General features: G+C 39.7%; 1 protein-coding gene across 1 annotated transcript in view; it reads right to left on the reverse strand.

Moving 5' to 3' along the window:
* Tmem26 (transmembrane protein 26) overlaps nt 1-25,443 on the reverse strand; it is a 42,520-nt gene that overhangs the window by 3,626 nt on the left and 13,451 nt on the right. Inside the window, exons 2-4 of the mRNA XM_041655093.1 lie at nt 22,363-22,441; nt 16,935-17,036; nt 13,937-14,157 (exon numbers count right to left, since the gene is read on the reverse strand). Of these exons, the coding sequence (XP_041511027.1) occupies nt 13,937-14,157; nt 16,935-17,036; nt 22,363-22,441 (402 nt within the window). The remainder of the gene's footprint in view (nt 1-13,936; nt 14,158-16,934; nt 17,037-22,362; nt 22,442-25,443) is intronic.

Genomic DNA, 25,443 nt, shown 5'->3' on the forward strand with positions numbered 1-25,443 from the left:
CCTCGGCTGCATAGCAGCAAGTTTGAGACCATCCTGATCTGCATGTGATCTTGTCTCTAAAAAGAAAAATAAATAAATAAATCATAATAAGCAGAAATGAGAACACAGCCTACTGATCCCAAATTCTCTTCTACTCTGCTAACACTGTAGAAACATCACAGGAGAGAAATGCTATAAGAAACAGCTAGATACAGACATAAGCATTCAGACTCCCAACGATGATAATGATGTCCCAGAAAAGCAGACTATAGCACCAAGACTCCAAGACTAATAAAAAGATAATTCAAAGAGCTGGAGGGATTGCTTAGTGGTTAGAGCACTTGCTGCTATTGCAGAGGACCTGGTTTGGGTTACTAGCGCCCATAGGGTGATAAACAATCTTCTATAACTACAGCCCACAGGAATCTGACAGGCTTCTTTGACCTCTAGTACCAAGCACATACATTAATACTGGGGTGTAGCGAGCTGCGTGGTGTCACACCTGATGGAGATGTATGATCAACTCCTGAGATGGCTAAGGCCTGACCTATGCTATGATCACGCAATGATCATCAGCTGCTTGCATATGCGTGAACCTATGGGCAGTGCCTACCTGGCAGTTCGGGCTTGGCAGCCCATGCCTACTTAAAGGCTGAGAGAGGTTTGCCCAGAGAGAGAGGAGAGAGGAGAGAGAGAGGAAAAAGAAGGAAGGAGAGAGGAAAAGAGAGAGAAAGAGAAGGAAAAGGAGATAGATTGCTGTGAATAAAGTCCTGGAATAAACTGCAGTGAGAAGAGCTCCGGTGGTCACGTCATCCTTGCGGGTCGAGGGTGGCCGTGACACCGGGGAACCCTTAGATACAGAGCATTTTAAAAATAGCCCTACAAAGAGAAAACTCAGAAGGGCAGAATGATGCTCATCTACCCAAAGCTTGTCATAATGAAAGGAAAACGTTGTTAGGTGGGGAAAATGCAGGGACAACTTCACTAAAAAGGATGTGCAGCAGAGAATAGACTACAAGTAAAGGGAAGTGTGTGTGTGTGTGTGTGTGTGTGTGTGTGTGTGTGTCCTTCACTATTGTACGCTCAATACCCGGAATAGTACCTGGCACTGATAAATATTCAGAATTTAATTATAAAAGTTTTTTTGATTGGTCATACAAAAGAATGGTCTATGTTTAAAGAAAGAGACCTAGGAGAACAATCTGGAAAACTAGAGTCCGAAAGAATAGAAGTGGCATAAATGCGAAGGTACTAAAGAAGAAAGAAGCAGACAAACAAAGCTAAACAAAACAAAACCAAGACCACGTGATATAACAACAGACTGTGCTTCCAGCTTTTCCCCAGTGAGAGTTCTGACTGGAGAAGGCCAGAGGAACACGAGGCAGCCTGATCCCTAGCACACTAGTGGTCTTGAGGGGGTCTCAGTGAACACACTGAGTGGGGAGACCTTGAGAAGTGAAACCTCAAAACTCAGAATTTCTAAAGGAAACATCTGACCTGTTCTGGCCTGCTTCAGTAGTTGCTGTGGTGAAGGGATTGATGACAAATTAAAAAGAAAAAATGAAGGCTTCACTTTCAAAAGGAAGCAGAGACATATCTCCAGGTACAGACAGCGAGTTACCATTAATACCTCTTTGGATTATATAACTGAGTCTCCAGAGGGCCTCCGAGAACCCTCAGAGAAGGCGGTAATTACCAGTGTTATGAGGGTTCTCTGAGAATAACTGCTCTTCGATAAGTTTAGTTCTTCCATCTTCCAAAAACTGACTTGGGATTACCAGGCGGGCAATGCCATAAATTGATAACAGACATTTGGATCTAGATAAGCCTCCCTCAGATATCTCCCACAGTGTCTTATTAACAAAATTAAACAATATTGTGAGTGAGTACGGCTAGGTGATTTTCTGACTGAGCCAATGACTCCCGGAACGGAGTGCTCTAGCTGATGGCCGCAGGCTCTGAACCAGGCTCCGCTCCTCCGCGTGTTTGATCAGTGACCTTGTGAATGATGCAGAGGAAGGCTCCTCGTGTGCACCTAATGCACAGAGGCAGAGAGCAGTTCTCCAGAAAACCTGATCACAAGTCCAAAAGATGTGACTGAATAGCCTAAATTGGGGTGGAACATAATAGAAAAGATCCCGTTTCCCAGAAGCAGCTCATGGGTTTTCCCTTGATATCCAATTATGCGCCCATGGCGTGACATGATTTATGGCTTTCCAGAGTCCAATGCAACCATAGGTCAATTCACAAGAAATATGAAATCGAATTTTAAGTGGAAGTCCTTTGAGAAAGTAGACTAAACCTCTTCTTTACTGTGTCAACATCTATACATAGCAAACCTCCCATTTTTAACTAATAGTATATATGGTTTCTGATTTCAGGCTTACCCAGCAGGCAATTTTCTCCGTGTCTAACTCGGTGATTATACTTAATCCTCTAGTAACTCAACAAAGAAGGCACATATGTTATTCATGTTTGATCAAGAAGGAAACGGGAACCTAGAGAGTTGGGGAAATATGTCCAAATTGATTTTGTTAGAAAAATAAAGCTAGATAGCAGAGTTCAGTCACTATCCTCTAAAGAGAGTTGCTTTTAATTTTTAAATTTTTCTGTATATATGTGTAGCTGTGTGCATATGTGTGTGTGTGTGTGTGTGTGTGTGTGTGTGTGTGTGTGCAGATTCCCATTCTCGAGGCGTCAGACCCTCTGGAGCTGGAGGCACGGGCTGTTGCAAGCTGCCACACTCAGGTGCTAGGAACAGAACTCCGGTTCTCTGGAAGAGCAGTTTGCAATCTTAACTGCTGAGATGTCTCTCATACCCGCATCCAGGCTTTTAGCTCTAGTTGTGATAATTCATTTTCTCCAGGTTGTGACAAAAACAGATAATCAAAGCTCGTGAAGACAAGAAGAATTTATCTTGGCTCATGGTTTGAGTGATGTCACCCTTAATGGCGGGGCAGGCATTCTGTAGCTAGGAAACAGACCCAGGTGAATTTTGGTGCTCTGCTCACTCTTTTTTTTTTTTTTTTTTGGTGTTATCATTCATCTCAGTCCCCTGACACCTCATGTAAAAACTAAACAACTCACTAGAGACTGTACTGTGCCACTTACATTCCGAGTACGTCTTGGAAGTACCCTCTCTGATATTCCCAGACATATGTCTTCTAGGTGGCTCTAAAACCCATCAAGCTGACAATCCAGAACATTCATCACACCAACCTCCTGCAACATCTCCAGGCATTAGAAGGAAAGCGTTAGTCCTACTGTATTTTAGGCTGTTCAGCACACGTCTGAAACATGCCTCTTGAGGAGAGAAACATGTAAGTTAACTTGCACAAAAGGACAGAGCCTATGATTCCCAGGAAGTATAGAATGCTGTTGAATATGGAACTGATCAAGGAGTTAAATGTTTATTCCCTTTGGTGCTTAATGGGATCCACTGAGGGAAATAAACTCGGGTCTTGTGAGTTCAGAGCAAAAGCTCATCCCCAAAGGAGTTGAGATGCATCTAGCATGTCTAATAAAATCGCCTAAAGACGGAACATGTCACTTCCGGGACAGATAGCCTCTGTTAGGATTAATCCCATAGAGCTTCCAAGAAAATGACTGATATTTTAGAAAAAAATTTTTAAAACTGAAGGCAAAGAGAGTTTTCTGAAAACGGTCATTTTTGAAGTTTCTTGCAATCTCAAACTTCAACAATTCGACCCAAAACATTTGTCTGTAAGACAGTAGTGTGCAGTGCACAGTTTCTGGATCCTAGGGACAGAAATGCAAACATCAGTTCCACTACCCCCGGAGAGGCAGAATAAAGCCTCTAATGCTAGCCCAATGCTTACAGGCTTCCTCATACCCACACGTCACTTGACATCTGTGCGCTGTTGTGTACTCGTCTGCATTGTGAGGATGACAATTACAATCGCTACTAGATTTCATGGGATTGTTTTGGTGTATTATTGAACTGTGAAACATATCTTGATGCAGCACCCGATGGGGCTGTATATGGGGGAGTGATGCATATTGGTTGCTTTTATCTTATTGTGTATATTTATAAGATAATAATAATTGTGTCTGCCTCAGTATGAATGTCAAAACTAACTAACTTATTGACCTAAAGACTTTAGAACAGTTCCAAGAACACATCATAGTAAACAAGCAATAACTGGGACTGTTATTTATTTGATGAATATTTTATTTTTATTCTACCTTCTCTCTCTCTAAAATACTTGGTGTCTCAATTTCATCTCCTTATTATATAGAGATAAACTGTAAACTCTCCCTAGATCTAAACATGCCCAACTGTAACCATATCATTTTCTAAATTAGTTACTTTTTCCATAGCTGTGAAAAAAGCAACCCAAAGACGGAAATTAGGGTGGATTTAAACTCACAGTTTAAGGGCGACGTTAAGCATTGCAGAGAATCTCAGAGCCCGGCACCTGAGATAACGGGCTACATTGTATCCACATTGTATCTACATTGTATCCACATCAGTCAGGATACAGATGAGATAAAAGCTAGTCCTAAACTCCATTTTCCTGGTTTTCTTTGTTATTCAGTCTCAGAACTCTGCCTCGGAAATGGTGTTACTACCTCTCTAGAAGGCGCCTCAAAACCACACCCCAATATGTGCCTTCTAGGTGATTTCAAATCTGATCAAGTTGATAGACAAGATTTAGAATCACAGATAGTGACTGCAAAGCTTGACCTATGTACACATAACCTGTCCACACACAAAGAATGGAAAAATGTGAGTGCTAAGAAAAAAAAGACTATCAAAAAATAATTTTGGAAAGGCGCAGGTAAAATATTAATCTAAAGAAGAATAACGAATTGTTAGAGCAGAGAGTAAACCCAAGGAGGTTAATTTTGGAATGTAAATACGTTACTGAGCTTAAGCAGCAGTCAAGAATCTTAAGGACAGCTTCTGTGGGCTGTGAGATTACTGGTTGCCTGTGTTTCTGTGGGTGCAGCTAACTTCTTGGGTCGGAGTTTTCCTTCTAGCACTTTCTGCAATGCTGGATTTGTGGATAGGTAATATTTAAATTTGGTTTTCTCGTGGAATGTCTTGTTTTCTCAGTCTATGGTGATTGAAAGGGTTGCTGGGTATAGTAGTCTGGGATTGCATCCGTGATCTCTTAGTGTCTGCAGTACATCTATGACCAGGACCTTCTGGGTTTCAGAGTTTCCATTGAGAAGTAGGCTACAATTCTGATGCCTTTATATGTTACTTGGCCTTTTTCCTTTGCGGCTCTTAATATTCTTTCTTTTTTTTTCCTGTATGTTTAATGTTTTGCTTTTTATATGGCGAGGTGAAGTGTCAGACTTCATAGACTCCCCACGGGAAGCCTTACCCTTTCTGAGGAGTGGATGAGGGAGGCGGTAGAGAGAAGGGTGGAGTGGGAGAAAGGGAGTAGGGATAGCTATGTAAAATGAGAAAAAAATGTATTTAAGAAAACTTAATAAAAAAGAAAAAAGGAACCAAAATTCACGTTTAAAAGAAAAAAGAATCTCAACGGACTATGGAGCAGATTTATCTACTACTGTTGTAATATCAATTGACCTTTAGAAATATTATCCAAGAGACACGGCTTATCCAAGAGTTCAGTGCTAGCTCAGCATTGTATCCATAGTCAGGAAACAGACACAGACAAACACTAATGCTCAGCTTGTTGCCTCGTTCTGTTTTTGTTTTGTTTTATTTTCCTTTTCCTGTTCAGACTCAGATCTCAGCCCACGAAATGGCACAATCTGTATTCAGGACGGTACCTGAATTTCAGGCCATCTCATCATGAAATAAAAGATCTTCAGAAGTAACATTACTGAGGCGAGCATATACTTTTTCTTTTTGGTAGCCAGGGAAATAAGTTACTAGCTTTTGCTGGATCAACAAAAGCACCATAGTCGGTGAAAATTAAAAATATGAAGCCTCAAGGATTGGGGTGATTGCTCAGTGATGAAGAGCACTGGCCACTCTTCCAGAGGACCCAGGTTTGACTCTCAACACACGCATGGAGGCTCATAATTAGCTATAGTCCCAGGGGATAGGACACTGTATTCTGATCAACTGAATATCAGGCACACACATGGTACACAGATATGCATGCAAGCAAAACACCCACACACAAAAAAAGTAAATTTAAAAACCAAGGATAAAAGTAGTAATAGTTTGATTACTTTCTTAACTAATTTTTTTTTTTTTAGAATACAATGTGTTTTTCTATGAAAGAGATAGTCAATGAATGGGATTCACATATGGTTAGAAACATGATAAACATGTTAAGATAATGAAGGAGAGAGAGAGAAGAGGGATGGGTACAAAGCACAAAGCTTTCAGAAGGAACACTGCACTGAGAAAAATGCAAAATGGAGAGACTGAGCATGGGAAAGCTCGAGGAGGCCTCCTCTGCATTGTCCAATCTTCTGAGATATAGTACCGGTGTGGGAATAGACTTTTTCTTTTTAATAAACGATCTGTGTTCAGAAACCATACAGAGTGTTTCCCAGAGGTGATGAACTATTTCTCCCGAAGATGCTGGATTTAGACGCATGAGCATTTTGGAAAGGAAGCTACAGCAAATGAAAAGGTCAACAGATGCCTCTCCCCCTTAACAAATATGGCTTATATTAGACACGCTGTCAAAGATCACCATCCATGCTGTGCAAATGAACCAGAGACAAGCAACAAATTCGGTAACATTGGCTCTCCTTAGTGTGGCGGAATCTCAGGTAACAGCAGTGAGAATCTGCAGCATCCACTCTCAGTTCCGTGAAAGAAGAATTGTATAAGATGGTGTTAAAGCGAGAGAGAAGAATTCATTCCAGATGATTGGAGTTGGTGGGAAATCTGACTCTAATATGCTGCAACAAAAGGTGGGAGAGATTTCAATCCTAAGAAAGGAAGTCCTGGAGGACCCTTGGGTGGCAGCTGATGGATGTGTGTGGAGGATTTCCATTTGCTAATTGGGATTTAAAGTATTCCCACAAACACTGCAAGATGGAACCCCATTTTTATCGATGACATTGCTCCTTATTAGACTCTTTAATCCATTTGGAAGATGTGGATCCTACATCCTTCGTCCTTGAGAAAGACAAGAGCTAAGAGAAGACTAAGATTCAATAGCACAGATAAGTAGAGTACCATTTTCCTAAAAGAAAGGCTCCAAGGAAGAGGAAACCAAGGCTAACTGTGATTTCAATATGAAATGTCACCCCCCATACTCCATAGGCTCTCCTGTTTGAGTACTTGGTCCCCAGCTGATGGCATTGTTTGGGAGGTTGTGGAAACTTTAGGAGGTGAAGCCTAGCTAGAGGAAGTATGTCACTCGAGATGAGGTTTGAGGTTTTTATAGCTTCTCTTCTCTGTTTCTTGTTTTCCGGGCCAGCTTCCTATTCTGCAGCCATGTCTTCCCCAGCATGATGGATGGTATCCTGTAAGGAAATGTAAGCTAAATAAACACCTCTTGCCCCTAGGTTGCTTTCTGTTGTTGGGGTATTGTACTATGCCAACAAGAAAGTAATGCTAACTATTTAGGAAGAAAGGAAGGGAGGAAGAAAGGAAAGGATATAGAAAGGGAAGAAGGGAGGAAGGAGGGGAGAAAGGCAGGAATGGAAGAAGGGAGGAAGAAAGGGAGGGAGGGAGGGAGAGCCACATCTCTAAAGTTTATGCAAATGTTAAGTATATTAAGGCCAACTTGGTCAATCAGAGTAGAGTGTTACAGGAGAAGACTTAGTCTTGAAAGAACAGAACTTAGAATGCCATATGAAGATTGACACTCAGGCTAAGCATGTTGGTATGTTAACCCCAGCATTGAAGAAGCAGGGGCAGAGGTAGATGGATCCCTGTAAGTTCAATGCTAGCCCCGTCTGTATAGTGAGTTACAAGATAGCCAAAGTTACACAGAGACCCTGTCTCAAAGAAAGAAAGAAGGAAATAGAAAGTAGGAAAGAAAGAAGGGAGGGGGGTGGAAGGGAGGAAGAAAAGGAAGGAAAGAATAAAAAGAGAAAGAATGTTAGTTCATACTCAGAAATGTGGTTGTCCACAGATGATGGGCTTGATTAGAAATAAAAGGAGAAATGTACACCTTCTACTTCAAGACTGTCAGTCCACTCATGTGAGTGTTGAATAGAATCCAACTTTAGCAGGGAATTTCTAAAAACAAGGAAGTTATGGAGGAATGTGATAAATTCTGTGCACTCAGCTTATTAAGAAATTATAGGCATGTTCAGTGAAGTCCCAGCAGTGCCCTGTTTAAATTAAAAGATGAAGATCACACAAACATTTCCTGATCCTAAATGTGCCTCTTAGTATATGTCTTCAGTGGGTACAGCTCTAAGAGTTTAAAGGTTTCATCACCATTTCTGCTCAAATTACAGACTGACATACAAACTGTATCATTTTACTGGAACTGTGCATGACTCAAGCTAAAAGTAAGTCTGGTGATGATAGATAGATGATAGATAGATAGATAGATAGATAGATAGATGATAGATAGATAGATAGATAGATAGATAGACAGGCAGACAGAGAGATATCATCCCGTGTCACCCAAAGATTGGTAGATTCTTTAATTAAGAAAACAAAGGCAGAATGCTGGAGAAATGTCTCAGAGTTTGAGAGCACTTGCTATTCTCTTAGAGGACCCAGGTCTAGTTCCTAACATCCATCTATATCTCCAACTCCATGAACTGTCTTCTGATCTCTGCAGGCACAGAACACATGTGGAGTAATACATATGATCATGCAAGCCCATATGCTTAAAATAAAGCATTTCAAAGGTGACAAATGGAGTTTGTGATGGTGTTAGAGATGTTTGGAAAATGTGATATGTGATATGTCAAGAACAGAAGTGAAGAGCCTGGAACTGGAGCTCAGATTTGGCAAAAAATAGGGCATCACAGCAGCTAGTATTTTTCTGAAATGAAAAACAGTTAAGTGCATAAATTAAAGAAATGTGGCATGTAAAAGACTCAACAAGTCCACAATTTAAGTAAACATATAGCAACTGTATGAAATGAATATAAAGATCCCCCAGAGTCAACAGTAAGGGGCTGAGGTGAAGAATCAACTAAAAAGACTCCGCAGTATGACTTCACATCTAGATATGAGATAGCAAAAGAGAGGATGAGTGACCTGGAAGACAGAGCCATAGGAAATCTCTGATCTGAAGCTCAGAGAGTCAAATGTGCTCAAGAAGAAAAGAGCAATACTTTCTAAACATTCAACCACATACACATTCAACAGAAACCTTAGGAAGGGGAGGAGAAAAGAAAGCAGAGCAAGCATTTAGAGATGATGGTGGAGGTATGCGCCTAGCAGCACAAAGTGTTGGTAGATGGAGAAACGGAAACCCTGAAGTCAGCAAGAGCAGACGATTCTCAATGTGTAAGATGACCATGAATAATCAAGAACTAACATCTGGTAGTAGAAAATAACGTTCAGAAAGCCACTGCATGGTTGAATATGTAATATAGATATTTCTATCATATATGTGTATGTTATAAAGGAAAATTTGTTGACCATATAAAAATAATCCTAGGAAGAACAGCATACACTTAAACCCAGGAAAATGTGAAATACCTAATTAGTCCTAGAGGAAGTAATGGTATTGAGTTAGGTCATTAGATAAAATGAAGAAGTGAAAGAGAGAGGTGAGGAAGAGAAGAAAGGGAAAGGGAAAGAAAGCAGCTTCTCATAGAGGTTTGACCCAAATTGCACCTTTGGCAAATTCTAAAATCTTCAAAGAAATAATAACAATTATACAAAAACTATTTTTGGAATATAAAGATAGAGGGACTGCTTCCTGAGGCATTTCTTAAAGTCAGGGTTAGTCTGATTCAGAAGTCAGAACATGGCACCATTAGACATAATACTGGCAAACAAGACACCACATATACAAGATAGAAGAAATGACAATCGTTGGCACATCAGACCAAAAAGCATGTTATAAAGGATTATGCAGCCCAACTAAGTTCAATTTATACTGACATCCAAGGTGGTTTAACGTCTGAAAATCAGTTAATATAATAAAGGGCAACCAAAGTAAAACTGTATTAATAAAGACAGACTTCATGATATTCAATATACATAAGAACAACTCAATAATCTAGAAATAAAAAGACATTTGCTTAAGTTAATAAAGATAGTCTGTGTATGTCTAATGCCAATACCATCCTTAACAGAGACAGAAAGAATGTTCATCCTGAAGACTGAAATGTCTAATCCCACTGCTTCTGTCCAAAGTAGAGAAAAGAAACTAGGTAGTAGAATAAGACATGAAAAAGTAATTCACAGAACATACAATGGCGACAATCAGAAGTATCTTTACTAATCAATAGCATGATATAACATACAGTAAAAACCTAAACAGAGATAAAACAAAACAAGTAAGTTTTGTGTGTTCCAAAATCATTTTGCTGGTTACAAAATCATTATATAGGTAAATATTTTTTTACTAACGCAACTGAAAATTAGAAAAGGAAAGTAAAATAAAATCCATTAGAAAGGGTACAAGAAATAATACAAGACACAGGAGAACTTCAAAGTAGAGAAAGAATTGAAAAACAAAGGCGAACTGAAGAGTGTTTAAGCTCAGACTTTTCACATAATGTCAAGATTCTGAACCTTCCCAACAGGTCCTTCAGATCACTTCACTTCCTGCCAAGACCACAAGGATTTCCTTTTGTGTGTGTGTGTGTGTGTGTGTGTGTGTTTGTTTGTTTTTATAAAACTTTGCAAGGTAATCTTAGCTATGCGACTATGCAAAGTCCCTGGGTTACCAGAATCAGTATTTTTAGGAAGCTGTGCTACAGTGTCTAGAGTATCTAACCTCAAAAGTCACCATAAGCCACAGTGACAAGAGTGTGATGTTGGCATAAAGACAGACACATGCATCCTTGGTGCTCTTACACTTGGAGTCAATTGATTTTGAATAGATATGGCAGATGAACTCAGAAAGAACATTTTCAACCAATATTTTTGAGACAGTTATTCCAAGCTGGTACAACAAACAATTCTGTGTCAATGCCAAATAAATTGAAATTGAAAGTTTAGTTCACAGTATACACAAATCAAATGGAAACACACACACACACGCACACGCACACACACACACACACACCAGCTTTAAGTTTCCATAGGTAGAAAACAGAACACACTTCTGATTTTGGATTTGTTATTATTTCTTGTATATGCTACCAAGAAACATGACCCAAAAGAGAAAAGCCAGTACAATGTATTTTGTAGAACTATGCTGTTCATAATATATAATTGTGGGACTAGAAAGATGGTTCATTAGTGACAGACTTGGGTTGAATTCACAGCACTACATAGGGACTAACAACCATCTGTAACTATCGTTCCATGTGATTCAGCCCCTTGTTCTAAGGACACACAAAAACACACACATACATGCACAAAATTGGCATTTTTTGGTAAAATTTCTTATATTATAGGTAAGATCCGAGATAAAAAACTTAGAACTCAGAAGCAAACTATTAGAAGAGAGGAATAATCTTGAGATGCATTCTGGGACTTGACCATAGAATGAGGGACTCTGGCGTCATGGAGGTGGTAGGGTACAGACGGGAGATTGCGGCAGTCCAGGGGTCTTCTAAATAAAATGACTTCAATTTGAGAAAATACAATTGAAAATGATATTTAAAAATAGAATCTGTAACAAAGTCCTATACTCTCTGTGGGAGGGTGTTTGTAGGACTCAAGTTCTTATAAAACATTGTATAACATTAACAAATGATCCACACACATTCTACAATAAACTTGGAATCATGTCTAGATTTCTTTCTGTCCACGGATGAAAAGCCAGCAGATACGAGGGCGAACTATAATTTATTCAGCCCCATTAAGCATCAACTTGCATGAAACGCAAGTTCAATTTTTCCAAAATATATGCTCAGAAAGTATTCAGATTGAATTGTAAGTGACAGAAAAAAACTAGGGATTGATGGTGTTTTGAAATATCCAGTGCTCTTCAAATTTTTGCTGAACCAAAATAATCCTGTTCTGGCTGAACTGGGTGCTCTTTCCTTCATAACTTGCTTATGGTTTTACTACCCAAGCTCTGCCCAACACACTACCTGGCACATGTTACATTAAAAAAAAACAGTTCTAAGTCTATTAAACAATGCCTAGTGACTTCCAAGGGTCCCTTTTATGGGTCAACCAATTAAATAAACTTATTTAATAATCAACATTTATTGGTAAACACGGGATGCATTACTCTTTGATGATCCTTCTGGATGGGGCTCATAGAGCCCATTAAGATAACTGGGTTTGGCATTTCTCTCTTTTTACGATGAGCACCATAAAACATAGCCCTCCCCAAGTCCTTTTACTATCCTGTGTTGCCTCTGTTCTCTGTAGATACTTAGCATGTATGCATTCATTTTTGGACAGGGGTAATTTGTTATCATTATGGTGTCATGTCTCTGTAACTCTCCACATTCATTATTGCATGTGTTCCATCACAATCCATTCCTGTTCCTCTAGTAATGACATTGTATTATAATTATCTTAAGCATGTTTGAAAGCATTATGCAATGCAAAGTGCTGATCAACCATTAGGCACTGAAACCACAAGACTAAAATAAACACTATGACTACAGTGATCCAATTCATATTGAATTCCTCAAAAAAAAATGGTGCCAACTTAATAAACTAAAAGAAAAATTAGTATGCACAAAACAATGAGTGCTCTTGTAAAAAAAACCCTTGTTTATAAATAATGATTCACACTATAATTGAAAAATTAAGTTTATTTAATAAGTTGGTGCATTTTGCTCAGTCTTTATGCTATGTTGTTTGAGGAGTGTGGGATAAAGTAAACTGTAGCATTAAAAGCCAGCCTCATTCCAATTTATTTTTATAGCATCATACAAAACAACCCAAGCTTAAAGTACATTCAGGCGCGGGGACTCAAATCCCTAATGGGAAGAAAGCGGCTCCATAAACAGATGTGATCATGGATTCTGAGTTTATTTGCTCGTGGCAAAAATAAAAGTACCAACTCAATAAGTTTTAATTTATAGGCATCTCCACCAGAAAGCCTTTGGGCGCTTTGAACCAAACTGACTAAATATAAAATTTCATACAATAAAACTTCATCTGCTCCATTCTGCCTTCTCGCTGGGAAATGTAAATTCTTCAGCTGCAGAAAGGGACAATTTCTCTGTGTCTCTTGTAACTATGCTGTGATCTAAGAGAAAATGCCATTGACTATACTCCTGACACCTGACTGAAGATAGAAGAGACACCAGAGGGTCTCCAGATACCTATAGTCACTGTGGGTCTGCCCTGGCCCTCCTGGACAAATAGATGGTGGTCTGGTCTAAGCCAGGCTAGATATATCCTGTTCCTTTCTTAGGCCAAGTCTCCGTCCTTCATTTTCCTTTTTACTATAAAGATTGGTTCCTAGTATGTATGTGCATGTGTGTGTGTGTGTGTGTGTGTGTGTGTGTGTGTGTGTGTGTACACATATAGTACATGTGCTGTGTGTGTGAAGACATGTTCATGGGTGTGCATGTTGCTTGATGTGCCTGCACATGTGTGTATAAGTGCATTTGATGTGCCTGCACATGTGTATATAAGTGCATAAGAAGCCCAGAGGTTTTATGTTGGGTATGTTCGTCTATCAGCATCATTTTCTGAGTCTCCCGCTGAACCCGGAATTTACGGATTTGGCTTCAATGGGTAGACAGCAAGCCATAGAGCTTTTCCTGTCTCCACATCTCCAGTGCCGGGATCATAGACACACACCACCATGCCTAGTATTATCATGGGAACTGGGGATCCAAAGTCAGGTCCTGATGCTTGCACAGCAAACAGTTTACTAAATAATTCATCCCTCGAGCCCTGACATAAAGATATGTTTAAACACATTTGTCATGGAAAGTACAAATTTGAGACGATGAGACGGAAGTGTGGTGCTTCTGACCTTACCTGACGTTATCTTCCTTTAGTGTCTCAGTGGTGAATTCCAGTATGTCTGCCGCTGTCCCCACAAACATCAGAAGAAGTTCTGAGAGTTGGTCTCTCGTAATAGTGCCTCCAATGGGCAGAAGCCACCGTCCAAGGATCAATATCAACAGCAGCGTTTGATGGAGTGCTAGGATCCAGACTGGATCACATACCAAGGATAGGGTTTCTAGGAACTCCGAGGTCTGTTGAACAGAGACAGCCCATAGACATCAGGATTAGAGACCATCAGTGTGTAGGAGATTGTCTACTTCAACATGGATTTCATTCAGCAGTGTGTTTCTGTCAACATTTTCCAAGAGCCATTCTTAATTTAACAAGAAAAATGCCACCCCTTTTAGATGAACACCCTAAAAAGGAAATATAATGGAGTCCTTAAGGTCAGACTTACCCTGTGGCTAATTTAAATCTTACATTTAGTAAGACGATATCTTGTAATAGTTAAGGACCAATGTAATAATCTTTTAGAGATCATTGTGGATTTTATTGTACTCTACAATAAAGTATAACACATAGCACAGTTTGATAAGTTCCATATTAAGATTATAAAACATCTAGTATTTTCTTTAACTGACTTTAAATCTGAATTTACTAACAGGGTTTCTGTGTGGCTTTGAGGCCTGACCTAGAACTAGCTCTTGTAGACCAGGCTGGCCTCGAACTCACAGAGATCCTCCTGCCTCTCCCTCCTGAGTGCTGGGATTAAAGGCGTGTGCCACCACCGCCTGGTAGCATTGGGAGTTTTAACATACTACAATCTTTTTTTTTGTTTTACACTGCCTTAAAATTCTAGCCAGAAAAACATTAGTGTTTGTCCATTTGCTTAATGGAAGAGAATAATTGTAATATCTCCTATCTTTGCTCTGAATACATAGAATATCATTCAATAATCCATAATTCAACAAGAAAAATCCAGTGTGCCTTTATTTTTAGGTTTTGAGAAAAACTTAGATCCCCTACTAGATTTTGGAGGAAATATCCTTTCCATTAAATTTTTAAGTAAATTTCAAAGCATGTTATTACTGGTTTAGGCTAAAATATTTCAAGACTACAAAAGCTGTGTCACAAATAGACAGGATAACAATGCCAGGTGACCGCTGCCAAGGGCATAGCTACTCTTATACAAAATCGAAACACACATCTTGATCAGTTGTTCATACCAAATCTACTGTACAAAGGGAGAGAAGTGATCAAGGAAGATGGGAACCTTGATGGTGTCCATACAGCAAGATCAAATATTTTTATCACTTGTTTCTTGATGTCTCTCCTACGTGGCTTCGCATACAACTCACTTAACACATTACCAGGATAAATGCTACCATTTTAGTTAAGATGAAAAGCAAGTGACTTGTCCACAGTGGCACAGGGAAGTTCTACTAGAACTTGAATGATAATGCATGCCTTGCTCTATTCTCCTCTGGGACTCAACAGTGTATCTTATTTAAGAAAACATTTCTCAGGGGTAGTGACTTTGTTTGTCTTGAGTCCCCTCTGTAAACTGTTTGCAAACAGGACATCACCAACTTGCAAAATATAAGATGTGTGAAGAAAAAAAGCCACTCTATCACTGAATTTTGGCAAACAGCCTTTTCTATTATATGGATGCTATATATAAACATAATGAATATATAATAACAAATATGTATTTATATATTCCCCAACTACTTCAATAAAATAAGAAAAGAAAATAAGAGTTATGTTCATTGGAAAGGAGGAAATAAAACTGTCTTTGCTGACATCACATACATATGTAGAAAATCCTAAAGATTTGGTGGGGAAAATAAACAAAATAAACAAAAACTTTACTGGAATTAATGAAGAAATTGTAGAATAAAGCTTGATATTCAAGAGTCAATCTTCTTTTTCTATACTAATAAAAAAATAGATGTTAAAACTAAAATTTATAATCACATTGTCACTGTGCAAAATAAAACACTTGGTTGTGAATCTAATAAAATGTTAAAGTATATGTATGTTATATGTGCATCTATATTAAAATACATTATATATATATCAGATATATAGAGACATAGATATAGATAATAAAACTACTAATACTGAGGAGTTCAACCAGTCTTTCTGTTTTCTGGATAGTACTGAGAGTCAAACACTGGACCTTGTATCTATGAGACATAAGTTGTAGCTCTAAGCTATGTCCACAGTTCTTGCAGGCTGAAAGCGAAGATGGACTAACTGGAGAGATGGCTCTTGTTCATTGCTAAGTAGACTCACCAGTGTCAATATGTCAAGTGATCCATGACTTGTCACGTATTTGATGCCAGCTCAACCATAGCACCATCAAACTATTTTGTGAGTGGTGAGGAACTGAGTCTAAAGATGCTATGGAGAACTAAAATATCCAAAATAGCTCACAAAACTGTGTTCAACCCCCAGCATCACATATACCTGATGTGGTGGTACACGCCTGTAATAGCATGTGTAAAGTGGAGACAGGAAGATTAGAAGTTCAAAGTCATTCTCAGCTACATAGTGAATTTTTAGCCAATCTGTACTGTGTGATACCCTGCCCCAAATCTATACAGATGTTGGACTAACATATCATCAAGATGCAAGATATGTTAAGAAGGGAGATTATGTATGTATGAGTGCAAGAGGTTTATGGGAAATTCAGATACCTTCCTCTCATTTATGCTGCAAATTTGAATTTACTCTGATTAAAGAAAGATGTTATCAGGCACAACTATATATTAAATATAGACATAATTAGAGTACCTAAATTTATGACAATATAATTAATATGCTGTAATATGATACACTTTAGTTATGTTTCTATATACTTGTAAGAGTTGTGCTTCTAATGCAAGTGATTATTAATGTTAAGTACACCAGCACGTAGGTGATGCAGGTTTAATGAAGGAAACACATCTTCTTTTACAATTCTTGTGCCCCCAAATTTTGCAACTTTATGAAACTTATCATAAATTATGGGAAAAGCTCTCACCAAATATATGATCGTTCCCACTCCGTTGGTAGGTCTCTGGGATGTCGAGGTTTGATTGACATTTCCTTCGGTGCTGATGTTCTGTGCCAGGATGCTGCAATTCTAAGAATTGAGGGCGTGTGTGGAAAAACTGTCACAGTGAAGTAACAACAAAGCAGCTTCACTCCATGCAAGAGAGGATGAAGATGTGGGACATTTCCAGGGTCCCTGTAAACATTACCTGAGACCAGAATATGAAGTGGAAGGTACCAAAGAGAGCGTTCACTGCCTGACCCTGAATGCATGGAGGATACAGATGCTGAGCCATCCTAGAGAGCTATAAAATCTATGGGTTAGTTAGTGGGGTCCCTTTCTTGAAACTTTTTGGGAGCAATTGTGATACAAACTCTAAGAATACTTTTATTTTATGAGTTTGTTTTCTTACCAAGAAAGCTCTCTATCTAAAAATATCATTCCAGTTAAATAAATAATCCAATTACTCTTCACCCTTCAGGCTTCGGCACAACCAAGTCAGCACGTCCAGCATCCCAGAAGCCAGTGCTGCTACTAAGCCAACTTAGGGCTGTGGGAAATTGGATAATTGACCTAAAGGATGATTTCCTTCTTTCCTCTCTTCATTATGCAAACAAACTGTCTGTAATCATATCTAGCCAGATATTGGGAAACTGAGGTAGAATACAGGTGGGAAAATTTAATAAGACAACACTTGGCAAAGTAGCCACTTCAGCCGTAGACTTTACAAACTGGCTTTAGAGGGTGATCGACTCTAAGTATCTGCAGTGCTGGCATGTTTTATAAACACACACACACACACGCACACACACACACACACACATACACATGAGAGAGAGACAGAGACAGAGAGACTACCACCAATCATCACCACCATCACTACCATATTCCATGATTACACATTCCTTTAGAGAGAAGTTATGGGGTGGGGCGGGAAGAACTAAAGCTATAAGAAGTGTTTTTTTCTTAATTATTCTCAAAACTGTACCATTTATACCATAAGCCATTTGACAAATAGATAATAAAGTCTACCAAGAAGCCATTATTTTCTGCTCTCAACTTAAGTGATTAGTGTTCTAAGTGAAATAACGTGATTAGGAGTATGCACATTATGTGTGTATGTGCATGTGTGTGTGCATGCATGTATGTGTGAACATGCAAGTGAATATACAAGTAAGCATATGTGTGTGAATGTGAATGCACACACATTGTGTGAGCATGTGTTACGTGTGTGTGCATGACTGTGTGTGCATGTTCATGTTAGTAAATTTGCATGTGTGTATGTTGTGTGTGCATGCATATATGTGTATACACAAATGTAACCAACGTTTAAAGAAGAGATAGTGCAGCCAAAACACTGAATCTTTGATGCAAATCACCAATCATCATCTGTCGAGTAACTTGATGAGCTTAACTATGTAACTGTCACTAGAGACAAAACGTTAACCACCTGTTTTTTAGAGGTATAAAAACATGCTGTGTATTAAAGGTGCTGAGGTGCTAGGCTCTAATACCTTTATCTGTAAAACTGTGTAAACATCTTGCTATTAGGGGAAATGACACTCTTGAAGGCAGTGCCTTCTAATGTGGAAGCCAACAGCTTTTCATGTGCATCATGGCACTAACTGAGCTCCTCTCCTCTCCTCGGTACTCAGTTTTAGACTGATGGACCTTTTCTTCGCAAGACATCAAGGCTGCCAAAAGCAGGGGGCTGACCCATTCACCCTGATTTGACCTGCTCTGCTTTTGTGTCTGGTGTTTTAGTGGGCACCGTCATCCAGAGGATTTTAGGAAGGTAATTTTGGTACCAGCATGGCTATGTCATTGATTCATGGCTATGTCATTGAACCCTAAAATATCCCTTTGACTTGAAAGTGACAAGGACATCATGAAGAACTGGGCATTTCCATCACTTTCAAGGAGCTCTCTCCCAAGCAGAGCTCAAGTGTGGTTAGAGTTGAAATCCTTAGGACATTGTGGTTTGCATGTGTGTAGCAATGACGGAATGACACTGGTCATCTAGAACAATTGGGATGCAAGAATATGGAGAATATGAATGGAAACTAAGATTTATTTTTTAATTTAAATTTCGTGTATGTGTATGTCTCCTTGTATTTTTATGCTATATGCCTGCAGGTGACTGAAGAGGCCAGAAAAGGGTGTCAGATTTCCTGGACCTGGAGTTCCAGGACGTGGTGGGCTCGGTGGGTGTTGAGACCTGAACTCGGGTTCTCTGCAAAAGCAGCAAGTGTTCTTAACCACCAATCCGCTTCTCTAGTTTCATAAATGACAAGTAAATGATTCTTTTCCATCATGGAAAAACTCAGATGATTCTTAGGTGAGCTCCCCTGAAACATTAGAGTGTATTCTTCTGGGCCGCATGTTTGTTCTGAACTTGTCTTTTAAGCCCCACGGCTGTCTTCTATAAAACAGAAATATCTGCACCATGCCTAATGTTTGAGGTCCTTAAATCTCTGCGTGAAAAAATCTATCTGAAAACTCTGTGAAATTTCAGGTTCTATATAACAAAATTGATTGTCGCAACTAGAGGACAAAGGGGATTTCTATATCTCCCTCAATTCTGAAATGCCACTTATTTCTTTAAACATAACCCCAATATTTCTCTCTCTCTTTTTTTTCCAACTTGCATCTCTGCTTGCCCTGCCTGCTTCAATCTCTTAGTATTCATTTTAATTTCCAGTGTCAAATCACAACAGTGAAGGTTTGATTTCTTTTGTAGTATGAGAAACACAGAAGTTCTGCCCAAGGCTCAAATCTCTCTCTCTCTCTCTCTCTCTCTCTCTCTCTCTCTCTCTTTCTCTCTCTCTCTTAAAAAGAGTTTTTGGTTGCATGCTATTGGTTGTAATGGGATTTGACCTGTATATCCATTGGCTGTGTGATACATTTATGTTACGAAAGCATTTGGGAGAAACGAATTCTTATTGTGGATGATAGCCATGTCATAGAATTGGATTGTCGAGGATAAATTGATTCAAATCACCTCAGCTTGTTCTCGTAGTCCTGACAAGAGAGTCAAGTGGTCCTCTGGCTCTCTGTGGTCTTTTTTATCAAAGCCATGGTGACTTGAATTAACCAATCTACAGTTACCAAAATACTTTAATGCAGACATTGAGGTTGCCTTGAACTTTAATGAATTTCAGCAAGAGGTCTGAGGAGGAGAAATGCTTTATTGGTGGCTACATGATTGATATTTGCTTGGGAGTTTCTTAAAAAGAGATCCACAAAGGTAAATTACTCTCTTTTGTACCTCAAGTTTGCAGGAAGCATTTTCAGATAAAGTTATATATGAATTGGAGACTCAACCTTGATATAAAATAACAGCCACAGTAAAGAAAATCTATACAGGGTCAATTTTGAGCAAATCTTGCCTAAGGCATTTTATCATTGAAGCTTCCAAGGCTGGTACAGGAGAGCTAACAAAACAAATGACAGGCTCGGTCTTGAGTCTATTAGCCAGACAAGTTCACGGAGGAAGTAGGTCGATATTTAAAACATTTTATAAACCAGGTATGCTGAACTCAGGAGTCTGAACTCAGGAAGTTGAGGCAGGAGAATTACTTCAAGTTCAGGGCCAGCCTGGGCTATATAGGCAAATACTAGGGCAGTCTGTGGCTCAAGAAAACAAACACGAGTAATGGGAACTGCTTTATAAATGGGGATTGGATTAGGAGCCATGGTCATCGTCTGTGTGGTTGGATATGTATGGTACCTTTCCCTGTGGTGGGCTCCATGATATTACTCCCTTATATTTAATATCAAGGCCCTAGAAGTACATTTTATTCGGCTTTTATTTTTAATTGTGTGTGAATGTATGTATGTGTGTGTGCGCGCGTGTGCGCATTCAAGCCAGACATGCACCCACATGCATGTTGCTGCCTGTCGAGGCCAGAAGAGGGCAATAGAGATCCTGGAAATGTTACAGGCAGTTGTGAGCAACCAGATGTGGGTACTGGAATCTGAACTGCAGTCGTCTGCAAGAGCAGCAAGTGCTCCTAATTGCTGAGCTTTCTCTTCAACCCAAAGATTTCTCTTTTACTATGATGTCCCACCAAGCTCCAAAAGTGTATATCCTGCAATCTGCTCCCCTTGTGTTTTCATTGGTCCCTAGAAGTTGGAATGTATTCATGTGGACACAGATAAAGGTTTTTTTTTTTAAATGTAGTTTCATTTTTAACTCTGATATTTCTTAAGAACATCTTCCTAATAATGCCAGATCAAGGCCTTAGCATAATGAAACACTTAGCATAACTTCTTGGGACACCCTGAAGCTGCAAGTCTTCGATCATACTCACAGAGATAGGGAGATGGCTGAGCGCTTAATGACGGGCTGTGTAAGAATGAGAACCTGAGTGTAAATTTCCAACATCCATGTGAAATCTGGGCTTTTCTGCATGACCCTATGACCCCAGAGCTGGCAGGGACAGGCAGAGGAGAATTCCTGGGCTTGCTGACAGAGTTCAGTGACAGATCTTGCCATGAAGAAATTTGGCAGAGAGGGATGGAGGAGAACATCCTGTACCTTCTGTTGGCTTCTTCAGGAAGAACCCAGTTTCAGAAATGTACATGGACACACCCACACAGGGACATACAAACATAAGCAGATAAATAGATCATTTTCACAGCCCCCTGTGAACTCAAGCTAGCATGTCTTGGGGAAAGAAGGGTGGATCTTAGAAGAAGACCACTATGCTTATTGGTTCGTCTTCTTCTTCTTCTTCTTCTTCTTCTTCTTCTTCTTCTTCTTCTTCTTCTTCTTCTCGTTCTTTGTCAATTTAATACAAGCTAGGACCATCTTGGAGGAGAAAAACTCAATTGAAAAAATAGCCCCATCAGACTGACCCGTAAGCAAGCTCGTGAGGCATTTTCTTGATTGGTGATTAATATAGAAGAGCCCAGTTCACTAACGACAGAGCCCCTCTCACGCTGGTGGTCCTGGACTATAAGAAAGCACGCTGAGCAAGCCTTGATGAGCAAGTCAGTAAGCAGCACTCCTTCATGGCCTCTGCTTTAGTTCCTGCCTTTAGGCTCTTGCCTTGCTTGAGTTCCGGTCTTGGCTTCCCTCAATGGACTGCAATCAGGCTTATAAAGCCAAATAAACCCTTTCCTTCCCAAGCTGCTTTGGGTCATGGTTTTAACCACAGCAACAGAAAGCTAATTAAGACAATCACCCACAGCAAATGCTAGTTAAATAATTGTAACTCAGAACTCACTGTGATTATTTAATTTATTTTTGATAGATTAGGGTCTCACTTTCCTTTGCCCCTGGCCTCTTTTTTCTTCAATTCTAGATAATTCCAAACCCTTGGGAAGGCACGGTAATGACACAGATCTTGTCCTGTTCTGAAAGTGGACTGTTGCTGAACATCACCATCATTTGCATTTTAGGAATGCATACCTGGTTTCCATGGTGCAATTCAAGGAGCCACAAGGACGGCATGATGTTGATCAGGTATAAAAAGATGGCCGGAGAAAGCCTGAAAGGAGAGAAAGTGAGTTTAGCTTTTGTTTTCTTTTAATTTCCAGAAAAAAAAAAAAACATAAGGAAGGGGCCAAGGAGAGGGCTCAGCAGATACAGTGCTTCCTGTAATCAGAGGTCCATGAACCTACTATGTAAATGCCAGGTGACCTTGAGTGATCCCCAAATGCACAAAGTGAGGACAGAGGACCCTCTGAGCAAGATGACTGGCTAAGCTAGCTGAATGAACAAATTCTAGGTTCAAATTTGACACCCTGCCTCATTATAGAAGGTGAAGAGGGACTGAGGAAGGCATCCAATATCAACCCTTTGCCTTCCGTGTGCACACGCACTCCTAAACACATGAACTCCCACAATGTGAACACACATGTACCACACACACACACACACACACACACACACACACACACACGCCTTCCCAAAAGAAGGAAAACAAATGCCCAAGCGCAATCACCAACCATGCTACTCTCTGTCGTTGTTACGTGATTTCTGCTGCGGGGATTACAGAGAAGAGCCACAGTAACTGCAAAGCCTCTACCAGCTGCCATTCGCACCGAATCCCTAATCCAATTAATAGAAGCTGACTGTAAAATGGCACTGGGGACACTGCCAATTAGTTTCAGGCACAACACTGCTTATTTTGTGTTTAAGATGTTTTACAGAACGCAAATGCAGCCAGAACAAATCCTGGGTTTATTTCGACATTGCAGTTTCAGGGAGCATTGTAGAAATTTTCTTTCTTTCTATTCTCAATGTAGAATTCTGAGATCTTAGATGATGACTTCTTGCTAGAACACAAAATCCCAATGACAAGGACCAGAAGGGAGAATGGCTCATTGGTTTCCCGTGAATTTGCCAAACCTGGAAAATTAAAAGAAAAACCATAGCCGGAGGTTTGGGAATTTTCGAGAGGTTGGTTCAATATTTGCTAATTCCTGATTCAGAGGGAAGTCTGAGGAATGGGCTGATAGAGACACGCTTACGTTCAAATGACCTGTGCTGTTAACCTACCCATTTTTTCCCAGTTCACACAATGGCTACAAGTTTGGTAGTCAATTCTTAATGTCAGGGGTCAATTACCATGGCTTTGTCAGTGGTATTATCTTTCTTAGAGTTCTGGAGATTGAAGCTCACCATAGCGGGTCAGCAAGGTGGAGTTTGGGTGCAGCTCCCATTCTGCCTCCTACAGGAGAACATTGGGCTTGTCTCAGCACACGTTCCGGGAGAGCCCTTCCATGTCCCTCCTCTTTTTAAAGAAGTTTCATTTTACTAGGGTTCACTTGTATGATATAATTCAATCTCCAAATCCTGTCCTGTTTATGACTATGAAATCTGGAGGGGAACTGTGGTAGCACACAGTAGCTGCATTAACCTGGCAGGGATCATTATGCCCCAGTGTCTGGCAGATGAACCTGCTGAAGAGAAAGTGGGTTATACTCCTGTTTATCATGAAATTGTGCCTGTGTTCCTTATTTTCACAATCTAGAACCACCAGGCAATGAGTCTCAATGGGGGATTGCCTGGATTAGGTTGCATGTGGGGGGAGAGAGAGAGAGAGAGAGAGAGAGAGAGAGAGATTCTTAACTGAGGTAATTGACTTGGGAAGGTTCACTCTGAAGGTGGCGGCAGCACCAGCATCATCTAGGCTGGTCTCAGAACCCTGTCAGCATGGAGACAGCTAGCAATAAAACATGCAGAGATCCAAGCATTTATTCTCTCTGTTCTGACCGTGGATATGATGAATCCAGCTCTTGTCTTGACTTCTCCACAATAATGGGTTGTAACTTAGAATCAGAGATGAAATAAATCCTTTCTTCTCTAAGTTGATTTCGGGGCAGTGTGTTTTTTTTTTTATCACAACAACAGACATGAAACTAGTACAATGTGAACTGAACATGTGCCCTTAAAATTTTGACATAATAAATTGGGCACAGTGATGCACACCTGTAATCTCAATACCCTGGAGGCTTATGCAGGAGGATTGCAAACTTGAGGCCAATTTGGATGGACAGCAAGATTCTTTTTAAAACCAAACAATAGTAGTAGTAACAACAACAGTAATAATAGTGATGATAAAGTGAAATAAGAGAAATGTTCATTCCAAATTTATTTCTTCACATTGTGTTTTGCTTTAGTTTGGTTTTTCAAAGCTACACAGTTTCTCTGTGTAGCCCTGGCTGTCCTTGAACTCACTGTAGACCAGGCTGGCCTCAAACTCACAGAGATCCACCTGCCTCTGCCTCCTGGGATTAAAGGTGTGCACCACCACCATGTGGCATATTTTTCTTTGGATTAAATTCTTCCTTGGCAGAGTATCTCAAAATCAAACTTGTAATTTGATTCATTTTATTAAAAATGTTTTTAGTACACATTTGTATTTGTGAGATTAAATATTACCCAAATTGTACTATTATAAATCAGAGAATAAAGATAATGGGGAAAATAGGTGCAGTTTTAAAAGGTTATTAACCCTTTTGTTATCTTCTTTTGCCTTCTGTAAAGAAAGGGCGAGAAAAAAAAGAGGTCTTTTAAAAAAATCAATATTTAATATAGACACTCTCCTACTGTTGATTTCTTGCCAAAACCAATTTTGAAGCAAAAGGTTATGGGTCCAGATATTATTAAAATCTGATATGGAAGATGTCTGAGCTGCAGGAAAATGTCAAAAACCCATGTTGAGCATGCTCTTAAACGAAAGAAACCATCAAGTGTTTGACCATCTATACCACAGAAAGCGTGAGGAGGCGCTACCGTGTGACATGGGGTAGGAAGTGAATTCTGGTCAGAGGGCAAGCTACACGCTGGCAGTTGTTTTTGTTTGGAAGCACCAAATATTGGCTGAAGCGAAAGATTGCTAACCTCAAATGAATCTGGAGACTAATGCCTAGTAATGCTGTTAGAATAGTAAGATGGGGAAGTATCAGGCTGAGCACACACTCGCTCTCAGTAGAAGCTGAGAATAAAACAATGACCTGCGTATCTTTGATGCACTAGATTCAT

The sequence above is a fragment of the Microtus oregoni genome, unplaced genomic scaffold, assembly GCF_018167655.1.
Source record: "Microtus oregoni isolate MIOR12 unplaced genomic scaffold, Mior012 000007F_ref0000211, whole genome shotgun sequence".
Lineage (NCBI taxonomy): Eukaryota > Metazoa > Chordata > Mammalia > Rodentia > Cricetidae > Microtus > Microtus oregoni.